Here is a 13,160-nt window from a genome sequence, read left to right as displayed (position 1 = left end):
TTCTTAAGAACCTAATTCTATCACTCCATTTTTCAACCTCCTAAGCATAATTGGACTTATCCTTGAGAGAAAGGAATCCAACTTCCTATCCAACTAAAATTAAGCATACCTTTGAATTTGAAGATTCAAATGCTATCCCTTAAATGTGGGACAAAATGATTCCCAATCCCCACCGATAAGATAATATCTTTCTTTGATTTGCTTACATCAAAACCTAAACCCACAAAAGTCAAAAACTATTTTATAAGAGAGCATTTTTTTTACAAAATAAGAAGCTTATATATGCTAATAATTTATATTTATTGGACTATTTAATTATATTTTCACCGTTCTATAAAGTTGGCAAAAAATATCTACAAAAATTAAGAAAAATATAATTTTTTAAATGATAGATATATTATTTTTATTAAACAATAAATTTAATCAGAAAAAGTGGGGGACTATTATAAACATTAAAAAATATTAAAAATAAAATTAGTGGAAAAACTATGGAAAAATAGATATTAAAAAATATTTTAATAAAATTAGTAAAAAATATATAACAATTATAAACATTATTAAAATATTAAAATGAGTATGTACAAAATTAATAATGTCCAAAATTCGTGAAAAAATAAAAAAATTCTTAATAAAAATAACAAATAAAACACCTAAAAAAAACAAAAAGAATATATAAAACACATAAAACCATAAACCCTAATTCGCAATCTACTTTTCACATTTTGACACGTCAGAAGTCAAAAACCTAAATTAACGATCCCAAAACTCTCAAATTCATCGAAAAATATCTCCTTAATTTCAATTTTCTCGAAAAAACCCTAATTTATTTATTATTCAATTCATTTCCTGGAAAAAAAATCTTCAAAAAATCTTGTCTGTAATGGAACCAAATGAAAGTGGACTAACGTCTTACTACCACTCACAACTACAACCATGCTCCACTCTCTCTCCTCCTAATCCACCTTCCGCCACCACTGCCGTCGCTAATTCTCCTTCGAATAATGGAATCTCCGACGGTACAGCTAGTGCACTTTATCCTCAATCCGTCGCTGGTAAAGCGCCGCCAACTATGGAGCGTCGTAAAAGAGGGAGGCCCAGAAAATATGCTACACCTGAAGCTGCTGCCATTGCTAAAAGAACTGCTATTCCTATGAAGCGTAAAGAACTACAGCAGAAGCATTTCATTCCTGGGTCCTCTTGTCATTCCTCTTCGGCTTCTTCTAAGAAATCCAATTTGGATTCTGTTGGTAAGGATTGGTTTTCTTAGTTGGGATTGTTAATTTTGATTTGGGGGATTTGATATTTTTTGGGGGTTAATTTTGTCATGAAGTTTGTTGAATATTTTGGGTGAATCCCATTTTATAATTAAAATCATATGATAGAAGTTGAAAAACTTTAATGAAGAAAAGATTGGTTGTTTCTTTGTTGTGATTGCTTTTATTTTTGTTGTGCTCTTTTTAAATGGGTACAATTGCTCTATGCAGGTGGTCAGGGTTTAACTGTTCATGTTATTAATGTGGTTGCTGGAGAGGTAGGTTTAATCCTATTGTTGAATCTTTTCATCTAAAACTATCTACAATGTTGTTAGATTCAATATAATATGTCTGAGTTTCAGTATAAGTGTTCTACACTTAAGCTGCTTATTACGGTACTAGCAAGTGAGAGTGATTTACGCTGTGTTTTGATAAGAATTTAGGACGGGAGAAGGAAAGGGAAGGGGAGAAGGGAGAAAGGAAAGCAAGGGAAGGGACAGAGGAGAAGGGTAAAGAAGGGATGGGGAAGGGGAGAAAGGAAAGGAAGGGGAAGGGGAAGGGAAGGGAGGGCAGGGTCCAGGGGAAGAGAATTATCAATTTTCCTCCCATTTTACCTTTGGAAAGATTCGACTATTAACAAAATTAAGGGACTTAATCCTTTCAAATCTCTTACATCCAAATTGATGTACAAAAAAGGAAATGATATCCCTCTGAATCTTTAACTTCTTTTCCCTCAATCAAAACAAAGTGTTGGTGTGTGCTTAATGATCTTTTATGTATTGATTGCTAAATTTTCTTGGTGTGAGTGTCCTTCTGCTTTCTTCCTCAAATCAAAATAGTTGAACAATCTCCTTTATTCTCCTCTATGGAGAAGTTTTGACAAACTCCCCGCATTCATCTAATTTCATTTTGGCTCTATCATCATTTTCCTTGCTTCTCATCCAATTCACATAATCCCACATATTTTATCTAATTTTCTTTATATTAAAGTGATACTCGAATGGATAACAAAACAACTTGTCTTCCTAAAATTATATGTCTTCCATACTAAAATAATTGGTGCATTATTTGCTATTTGCATAAGAATTGAGATGGTGGCGGCAGTGAAAAAAGGCTTATGGTTATTAGCAATTTAGGAGTCAAGTGATCCTGACTCACTTTGGGGCAGAGTAGGGAAAATTGTTAAATTGTCTATAAATACCCCCTTATAAGAGAATGAGGAGTGTTTAGAAGATTTTCAAAAAAGAATGTGATGTTTCTAAAGTGGAACCGAGGAAGTATGTGTTGATAAGTGTTTGAAGTACCATGGGAAAGAGGGATTAGCATATTTAATATCATGTTTAGTCCTGAGGCTTCTTATTTAATGTGAGGAAAGTTATAACTATATAATACATTTATTTCTGTGTGGTTCTCCAAATGCAACAATGTCCAATTGTGCAGTCTACATCTAGTACTTTTCTTCTGTAGAGTGAAGGCTTGCATGATTTTGCCTTCTGGTCTGCAGTTAATAGTCTTTATGTGAATCATTTGCAAAGACATTGATATCCTCCCTCCAATTTGTTGGTGTTTGAACTGAAATATTTTTTCAGTGTCGGTCAGTTAGGAGTTGATCCACAGTTAGCTTTATATGATTTATTATGCTCTCAATTTTTTAGGACAGTTAAACCATAATCTAGGACACTCCACACAGACGTTTTTGACAGATCTGACTGATGTGCTGCATATTTTACCACATGGTTAACTGACTTAATGTAATTTATCTGAAATAAATACTTTCATTTAATTGTACTTGGGAGTCGGGACATACTAACTTTCCCTCAATATTGAATATGTGATCTTTTTGTTTGGACTTACTTCATTTTCTTGCTTTTTATTTTTAACTTCTGTGCCAGTAACCAAGGATGCTGTATGTGTTTCTTAACCTGGTACTTTACTTTTTGGAAAGATTATTAAATGCAAATAAGTGACCCATGAATAATTTATCTTAAAGATGCTAAGTATGTGAGAGTAAAGGTGAATACTTGATTAACTAAATTACTAAAATTCAAAGGTATGAAGTAGGTCTAGGGAGAGATTGTGGTTTCCTTTAGTCATTGACTTGTTGAAACTATGAGAACTTATATTTTTGACATTTCAACCCATATGAAAGTCTAAGAAATTATTTTGCCTAGACATCATCTTGGTTGACTATCTTTGGGGATGATGTCTTTTCTTTTTTAATCTTAAGTCATCTCGATTATTGGTTAAAGCTGTATAAATATTGTTTCTCTTTCAATATTTTCATTTATGCCTTTTAACCTGTCAAATGCAAGTTACATGGACAATGGAGACTTTTGTATACTAAAATGGCTCGTGTTATTTAACTATCAACTAGACCCACATTTCCATTTCCGAGATGTTTGTCTTGGTCCTATTTGGCATTAGTTGTTGTTACCTAATACTTATTAGTTATTATTAGTTTCTAGCTCCCAACAAGCTTGGATAATGTCTAACTATGAGCAGCGAATGATATTAGCATTTTGGATGAGCAAAACTATGATGTTCAGACTTGGATATGGTATCTGGCTCGGGTAAGTTAATACGCATCTGAGAGTCAGAACTTAGGACTTTGACATTCAAGGAAACATGAAAGTTCAAATTTTGGATATCGACTTGGGCACTCAAATATATGCCAATATCACATAGTTTGTGTATTTATGACTTCTTTTGTTTTTCCTTTAGCTGCAACGTCTCTCAAAAAGGTCATATGAAAAAGGAGAAGCTTTGAAAAATAGGATGGTAATTTTTAGATTTTAGCCATAGACCTCAATTCATTTGTCATTTTGAAAAAAAAATTTACTCACCTCTTTTACTATGTTAAGTATTGAAGATCGTAGAAGTTTACACGGATAAAACGACAAAATCTGCATAGTAAAAATCAAAAGGTAGCACAAAATGAAAAAAGTTTATTTATTGCTCGTGATATGAGAGAGGATCCCAAGATTTGAGATCTTGATTCATGCTACTTATCCATTCTGTTGTGGATCGAAGGTTTGGTGTTCTTGTTGCTTTTGAATTTTGTTGTGGGAAAGAAATCTAGGGTTGTAATTTTCCTAGTCCGTTTCCCCCTTCCCAGGCCTAACCGTGTCAAAACACAAATTGGTGGACTTGTATTGATACCCGTCTAGTGAGGGTAAAAAGTGAGACCGATTCGTAGGAGCGGAGTGTTTTTGAATTTGTTACACTTGATTGATTTAAGCTTAGTGATTCACTTTAGCTGAGTATACCATGATTATTAGTGCATTAGTGTCTTTGGAACCCTTCACCCTTTTTTCATTAGCTGTTGCATAAGACTTTGTGTGCTCCGTAATGTTACATTTTCTACTCTACTGATTTGAATACCTTATAGCGGGTTATGCTAAAGTAGCTTTTTGCTATCTAAATCTCTAAAATCGAATATGATTTTCCTACTAGAAAATATTGGAATTAAACAACAAAAAAATTGTCAAAGCCCTAATTCCAAAAGATTGAGGTCGACTATATGAACTAATATATCAGTTCCAATGGTTGTGCACATGGATTTTTCTTCTCCATTCATTCCGAATTTCTACCTTCTCAATTTGTAACTTTTGATCCTTCATATCCTTTTCCACTCTTGTCCTCTAAATTATCTTTGGTCTTCCACGTACTCTTTTTAATCTCACGTGCTTCAATTTTCTATCTTCCTTTCCGATTTTCCAATACCTCGTCTTTGTACATGCTCAAACCATCTTAATTAAAATAATTAAAAAAACATAACGAAGGTTTCTAGGGTTTATACTGTATTCTCTACTTGGTCCCTTCTTATTTTTGTGTGCTATATAGATCATGACAGATTGTAGATGAATAATTTACTAATGGGAAATTCATATGCCACTTATAAGTATGAAATGTATATGAATATAAATACCGATATAATTGAAGGGGTTGAAGGATCCAGATGATGAGTTAATTTCTTAAATGTTGTTTCTACTAAGCCAAAGAAAAAGAGATTATTGAGAGGACACATTTGAAGCGAGCTCTGTATTTTAGCTTGATTTTATAAGGTTATTGGATTTAGGTATCAAATAATAAGCTTACTTTTGTTAAAAGCCACTATAAGGTAACCTAAAAATGAATTCTACTTGAGGTAAATTGGACCAGCTCATTAATCAATGTCTTGGCTTGAATTAGGTCCAAGTATTAGGTATTTTAGTACTGCTAGAAGGCGGTGTGCTTTATGGACTTCAGCAATTTATGTTGTCTTATTATTAGCCAAATTGGTTTACTAGGAAAGACATAGTAGTTTACGGACTGCCTATCATAGCCAGCTTTTATTGTAGTTATAAATTTGTGTTTTGTTAATTTTGAGGACTTAACGGTTGTGGATGATATAGTTGTGTTAAACCTAGTGAGTAAACCTGGCTTGCAGTGCCTCGTACTCATTTAGATTGGCCTTTTGAGGTTCTTGGCTTGGATAAATAATGACTTAATGGTTTAATAGACTCAAGCACATCGATAGTTCTTTAGATATCTGTTGGATTATTTTTTTTTTCCTTTAGCATCTGCTTATACTATAAATTTCTTGAGCTGATTGGTTTTAGCTAATGCTTAAGTAATGCCCTCATATTGAAAGAAAGACATGTCAATTATACCTCTTAGATTGAAAAAGGCTTGCTTTATGTTGAATTATGAGGTTATGCCATCTTTGATTGTTTGGTAGTGGATCTTCCCTAGGGTTGGAAGGAGCCGAACCTCTTGGAAAGATTTTGGTCATTTTATACATTCACAATATGGTCTATATCTATAAAATATGTGGTTTAGTGGTTAAGAATATAATTATTAAACAAGAGATTGGGAGTTCGAACCTTGCCCCTCTAGTTTTTGGTTTTGATAATACCTTTACCCCCTCTAATTTATGACCTAAGATCCAAAATTTTGTTTGGAATCTGTTGTCATAAGTCATAACCATGTTTAAGCAATTGTCTTAGAGTTTTTTTTAATTATTCTCATAATCCATATACCTTGTTGATGGTCACTCTAGCAATTCTGGCTGGGTTTACTTTCATTTTTTGGGTGATAGACACCTCTACACACTTTTCTTTAAATATGCAAAAGGTACTTCCCACTAGTTCAATGGAAAATGTCCACCCTTTTTCCTTACATTATCCCGTTATATTCTTGAAGGGTGTAAATAATCCTTGATTTTGGGCTTTAGGGCATCTTACATTAATTCCATGATTTGATTACAACATTTCATTTCTCTAGTGTTATTGACTCCCATTTATACAAGTTTTTGAGGAGTCAGATTTGTGCAACCTTACACTTATAATAAAAAAGGTTGTTTCTTAATGAGCCTTAATAGCAAAGATTATTTGCACCTGAACATATATAAAAAGTGCACATGAGTTAATGAAAAATTTTATTATAGTTTCATAATAAACTAAAAAATCTAGTTCTTTGGCTTCATGATTTGACTCTTTAGGAGAAATCCCAACTTGAGGGTATCTTTTGATATTGCTCAATGACCAATTGTGTTACTAATTATGCTCAAATTTAATTGCTATTATAAAGGTTAGGGGGTAATTTGGAAAACAATTGGCCTATATTCCATATTTTCTGACTTGCCTAGCGGTCATAACCCTACACCACCTCATTGTTGTACCATTAAGTGCAATGTCACATGCCACCTAACAAGGTGGAGGCCAAAAGGGATTTAGGGGTGGAGGTTTTGGTTGATGATGGTCTTAGGATGTCAATTCTGAGAGGGAATATTTGAGTAAACTATAATGTTTATTTCTTGACGATCTTTTGTGTATGGTATGAAGCCTACTTGTATCTAGGATCTATGATGATCACCAATTACCATATCTTTGATGACCAAAGTGCCATGATTTGGACATTTACTCACAAAAGGAAAGAGGACAATATTGGCAATTAAGAAAGAAGTCTCTAGAAGCAATATTTTAGTTTGTTATTTTAATTAATTATCAGTTTGTTATTTCTCGCTAAGGAAGCCAACCCATTTCTTGTATATATAAATAAGGGGAGGGGAAGAAAAGAACTATGCTTTTATATTGACAAAAAATGTGCTTACACAATATGGACCATTGAGCTCACTTGAATGGCTCACTTTTATAGGTTCTTTGCCCATTCACCTAATACAATATTATTACAATCTTCTTCCTTATTTTACATTCTTGTGCATTTTTACATAGCTTTTTAAGTGCTCATTCACTACCATTATCACATCCAACGTCCAAAACTTACAAACACCTATAAAGTACCCATAGTGTAAAAATAAGGTCACATCGCATCGCATCGCATGGGCCGCGTTATAAAGGTTTCTAAAACAAACAAATTGATATTTCCCGAGTTGTAAAGTATAAAAAAATCGTATTTTAGGCCTTATTAAGGGATATTTATGATTCGAACGATATTTGGGGTTACGGTAACTGCATCACTCGTTACCCGCATCACCGTTTCGTTACCGCGATCGCGATCATTACCGCATTTTTTACACTAGATCCCACTATCAACAAAGGATTGAAATAGCTATTCCCTCCATTTCGAATGGATTTCCATTTTGAAAAGAATAAATGCACTGTCTTCCCTTCTATAACAAATTAGTGTATCTCTCTCTTCCTCTCTTTCCTTATCCAAAATGCAAAATTTTTTTTCTCATTATTTCCCCTTTTCTCTAAATGATAAGTGTGCCTAGATGAAATTCTAGTTCTTTGGGAATGGAGGGAATACATTATCAATTTCTTTCATTGCGATATGTATGGCTATGTAATATTATATTGTTCGTACGTGTTTTGGGATTAATACTTTAATCATTAATGAGTAAAAGAGGGTGATGAATTTATCTCTAACTAGGTTGATTTTCTCTTGCAGGATGTGGGCCAGAAAATTATGTTATTCATGCAACAATCAAGAAAGGAGTTGTGCATCCTGTCAGCATCTGGTTCTATCTCGAATGCTTCTCTTCGCCAACCAGCCACATCTGGAGGCAGTATAGCTTATGAGGTACATCATATACTTTTCATCTTCATGCTGCTTGATTGTGATTTTTCCTTAACCTTTAATGCAAATTAGGCATCTCTATTGACTATTGTTAAACGATTATCTTGGAGATTTCATATTTTTACTATAACAATGCTAGAGTCCCAATCTTAAATGTTTGGGGTCAACTACATGAACCAATTAATTAGCTTTAGAGTCTCGATGGTTAGCCACATAAATTCTCCTTCTCTATTTATATGATTATCTACCACTTCAATTTGTGAATCCAAACTTTTCATATCATTTTTCACTCATCCTTTAGGTCATCATCAATCATTCACGCTCTCTTTTAAATCCCTTAAGTTTTCTCTCTTTCTTACCGGTTCGCTAAGTCCTAGCACATGTCCAAAATTACCTTAAATGATCATCTTTTAACTTATCTTTAATCTTTAATATTTATGACCCTAAAACCTTTTTTTATGTCTTTTTTTTTAATTTCATCCTTTAAAGTATGTCCACTCATCTATCTAAGCATGCACATTGGTTCTCAGCTATCCGGGTATATCTCCTCATATGTAGTTTATTACTTTTTCCCAAAACTTCATATAGCTCACGACTTCATATATTGTGATATGTTTTTTTTCTTTCCCTTTGCTTGTACTATTGATAATATATAGCCAGCCAAAATGGTCTCCCGTTGCCACATCAACTTTATATCCCATTTGCTTACTTCTTGGAGCTTAATTTGACTATCCTTAGTTCCTTGCACAACCTGACTGTTTTTAAATCATTGATACCAACTTTCGGTGTGCTCACTTTTCTTGTTCAGAATGTGATCTTTAACCAAGTAATTGAATCATAAAGGAGTATAAGACTAGAGCTTCTTTACTTTAAAACCTTGGAACAAATCAGCAAGTGAAGATGAAGAATACTGTCATTACGTAATGTTCATAGCCCTAAAAAAGATCCTTGGTGGAGCCAAAGCCTAGTGATCAATATATCAGCTGATTATGAGTGGTAAAATCAATGTGCACTATCCCCTGTTCATGACAAAACTCTTGGATCCATTCTTAGGTTTCCTTTTTCTAATGCCGAAATGCCCTTGTATACGTCAAACTACATAAAAATACGTTGGAGAGTGGACTAAGATTCTTGATGTTTAAGTTACAGGTGCAATGCAAGTTAGTTGCTCAAATGAAAAGAGGGTAGCAGGAAAGTTACTACTAAGTCAATATGGTCCATTAAATATCGAAAATTTGCACCTTTGATTATTAGCGGTATTAGTAAAAATTGTCAGCTGAAAATTGAAAGAGTGATTGTGTTATCCGCATTACATGGACATGTTTGAGCAAATCAGCTAAATGTAAACTAAAAGGCTCAAAATTTCTGACTTAGGACTAGAGGTGTTTAATGGGGCGGGTCTACCCAACGGGTTAAGGGTCGGGTTACATTTTAACGGATCATTTGTGGGTCAGGTCAATAATGGGTCGGGCCATTAATGGGCCTTGGTGTAAAGGGTCGGGCCGGGTCGGATAATTATAGGAATTAGTCGTGAAGAAAAATTTACCACTTTTTAAAAAACTTTTTGTATAAGATTATTATATACATAGGAGGGTTGATTCAACGAGCCATAAAGTAGAATAAACAAACTAATATATGAACTTTTAAAAAATGGGTCAAAGTGGGTTGGGTATAAACGGGCTTTGACCTGCCCCGACTCTTTTAAATTTGACATGACCCGCCCTGTTTAAATTTTGACCCGACCCGGTCCGTTAAACACCTCTACTCTGGACCATTGTATTTGGACCTGAATGTGGGAACTTGAGTTTCATGAACTGTGTTCCTGATTAAAGACTTTTACACAGGCTATTTACTTCACAACCTCAAACTCAAATTTGAGGTTGACTTGTTTAATTGTTCGCAACTTCATTTGCAAGCATTAATCAAAATGTGTTGACGCCTAGGTAATTGAGGTGTCAGGTAAAGATTGAAGTTGGGTTAGACAGGACAACGATTCTACGCTCACGTTTTGACACCTTGTTTTCACGTCTCCTGTTGTTTGAATGGGTGTACGATCTTTGAAAACGTATTGTCTCTTGTGAATTGATTGGTATTCAAGCTCACAAGGTGTTTATGTGCTATTTCAGGGACGTTTTGACATCATTTCGCTTAGTGGCTCTTATGTCCGCTCAGATCTTGGTGGGAAAGCAGGGGGGCTTAGTGCATGCCTGATCAACACAAATGGACAGATTGTCGGAGGTGGCGTAGGTGGTCCTTTGATTGCTGCAGGCCCTGTAGAGGTAGACATATTCTTAGTGGAACCGATGTATCGAGAACTTATAATATCAACTTGTGCTACACCGATGTAATGTTTTTGCTCAATCAGGTGATACCGAAATCATGTCATATATACGTTTGATTGTTATATTTACAGGTCATCGTTGCTACCTTTCTGATTGACCCCAAAAAAGATTCTGGTGCTGGCTTCAAAAGTGATGTTTCTGCTAGTACGATACCTTCACCAGTTTCGGCTTCAGCTGCAGTTTACCGTCCAGTGGTTGAATCTTCGGGAGGATTTACCGTGTCTACTGGGGGTGATGATCATCAGAGTATGGATGGGAATCCTTTTTTGATTCAAAATCAGTGGAGCAGTGGACTTAATTATGACTTAGGAGGTAACTTGTTTCATGCATAACCTCTAATTCTTTTTTCAAAAAGTTAAGATTAATGTACTGAATAAAGAGTCATGCTTAAGAAAAAAAATTGATAGGCTACCCATATCAGCAAGGTGCATCTTCTTTTCAAGGGAGCTCATTTGCTAAGAACTCTAAAGTTAAGTGTGTTCGGTGGGGAGCAATCTTAGGATGGGTGACCTTTTAGGAAGTGCACTGAAAGGACTTGTGTTGGTCTGTGGGGGCAGCCACAGCCTTCGTGGGTAGTCATCGACAGTTCGATGGGGCCGGAGTATTACAATAATAATTTAAATTAATAAAAAACTACGATATTTGTAGATGATATCTAACGCTTTCGCATACCCATTTTTGTATCTTTGGTTGCATAGTCTCTATTTCTTTATGGATTGAGCTCCTCTTAGTTTTCGAACATTAAGTTTTGTTTTCAAGATGTTAATAAAAGTACGATTTTTGTAGAGGATCTCTGACAATTTTGCATACCCAATTTCACATCGTTGTTTGCGTAATCTCTAATTCTTTATGGATTGAGTTAGCTTTTTGAACATTAAGTTTTCTTTTCAAGATGTTAACAGATGAAAAACCGATACGATTTGCAGGAAATACAGGTCACAGATCTCATGGTTCACCTGAAAATGGAGATTATGAACAGTTACCTGATTAAGTCCCCCATATAACTTGGTGCCCATGTTGATGTTCTTTTTAATCACAGGCTTGTTTATGTTCTTGAGTTTGTTTCCTTAGTTAGATAATATAATATCTTTTCTATTCATATGAACTCCCTGTCCCAGGAGAAGAGATTACTTGTACAGCTGACTAACAGTCTTTTACTTTATATTTTTTTTACTTGACTTGTGCACATGGCTCCATCTTGACCTTATTAAGCTATGTTTTCAGTATAAGAATCCGTGTTTGTGTCAGTTAGATCATATAGTATTACTTTTTCTAAGAGGAAAGAGTTTGATTTTTGATGCCCCGGCCCGTCCCAGTCCTTTCCTTTACTCAGTGTATCGCCTCATAATTAGGTCCCATTCTCGAAAGGAGCACTTTTAAGGGAAGAATCTAAACCATGTCATAATCTTCAAATTGTGCGAGAGTTACTATCATATCTATTTTTAAGAAATAAATGTAAGGTTAAATAAAATTCAAATCAAATTGAATTAAAAAATATCTATTAGAAGAAGTATAATCTACTGAATTTCAAATTTAGATTCAATCCTTAAAATATTTAAATTAGAGCTTAAATAATTTAGACTAGATTTAATCTAATATGTTAACATTTTTTTTTGGTGAAATTCATTTCACGGTCTCAAATAATCATTAAGCCGCAAAAATAAGAATGTAAAAAAACAAGAAAAAAACTCTCAACTCAAAAATTAAAATAATTTATTTTTTTTTTCTTAATTTAATTTTTTTAAACCAAATTACCTACCATTGTACCGTTGTAGGTTGCTAATAAGTTATGAATGTTGATGGAAAACTATTTTAAAATTGGTATTCATTGTTAATCAATAGTTGATATTATTATTGGAAAAAAGTTAAAATGTTATATTATTTACGGTAATTTTTAAATATTAAACATATGCTCTTAGTATTCTTTGTATAAAATTAAAATAAAAAATAAAAAATCAAACCCCTCCTCCATTGGTCACCTTCCCCCACCGGTGTCAGCAAACACAACCACTCTAATCGGCACCCCAATCTCTAATTTTGAAGTTATCAATACTAATATAATAAAAGAGAAATTAAAAGAGTATCTTATTGACACGTGTCAAGCTATGGTTGAAAATTTTTCCACCTAAATGATCAAGCTATTATAATCAATTGCATCATCAAATTCAAGTAATAGAATAAATGTCATATTTAGATGTATACCATAACAGAATATCAATCAATTAAATAATTTAAAGGAATATTATAAAAATGATACAAGAATATAAAAGCAAAAATATCAGCAAATAAGGTAAGGAAATAATGGAAGAATATTAAAACTTGACTTGCATATTTTGAAAAATATCAGCTAATAAGATAAGGAAAAATATCATGTTAATTTAGAAAATAAAGTGCCAAGTATTTAATTTTTACCTATGAAATTAGTTTCATTTGGCAAAGTTATAAGAGTTCGTCATTTGTGAAATATCTTGCCTTATATCATCAAAAATACACAAAAACACTCACAAGTTGAAAAAATTAAGATATTATATTAAATTAGTGC

At 33.6% G+C, this 13,160-nt stretch overlaps 1 protein-coding gene across 2 annotated transcripts; it reads left to right on the top strand.

Moving 5' to 3' along the window:
* The first annotated feature begins 716 nt into the window (after positions 1 to 716).
* On the top strand, positions 717 to 11,814 carry LOC130828265 (AT-hook motif nuclear-localized protein 14-like). 2 transcript variants are annotated; one of them, XM_057694131.1, is made up of 6 exons: positions 717 to 1,247; positions 1,485 to 1,531; positions 8,148 to 8,279; positions 10,403 to 10,555; positions 10,690 to 10,930; positions 11,545 to 11,814. In XM_057694131.1, the coding sequence occupies exons 1-6, from the start codon at positions 881 to 883 to the stop codon at positions 11,607 to 11,609; spliced, it is 1,005 nt and encodes a 334-aa protein (XP_057550114.1). In that variant the 5' UTR covers positions 717 to 880; the 3' UTR covers positions 11,610 to 11,814. The 2 variants fall into 2 exon arrangements, with proteins under 2 accessions (XP_057550114.1, XP_057550113.1); XM_057694130.1 differs by lacking the exon at positions 11,545 to 11,814 and adding an exon at positions 11,026 to 11,404 and having other exon boundaries at positions 768 to 1,247.
* The last annotated feature ends 1,346 nt before the right edge of the window (positions 11,815 to 13,160 follow it).

The sequence above is a fragment of the Amaranthus tricolor genome, chromosome 12 (genome assembly GCF_026212465.1).
Source record: "Amaranthus tricolor cultivar Red isolate AtriRed21 chromosome 12, ASM2621246v1, whole genome shotgun sequence".
NCBI lineage: Eukaryota > Viridiplantae > Streptophyta > Magnoliopsida > Caryophyllales > Amaranthaceae > Amaranthus > Amaranthus tricolor.
This window is presented reverse-complemented; position numbering and strand designations above follow the sequence as displayed.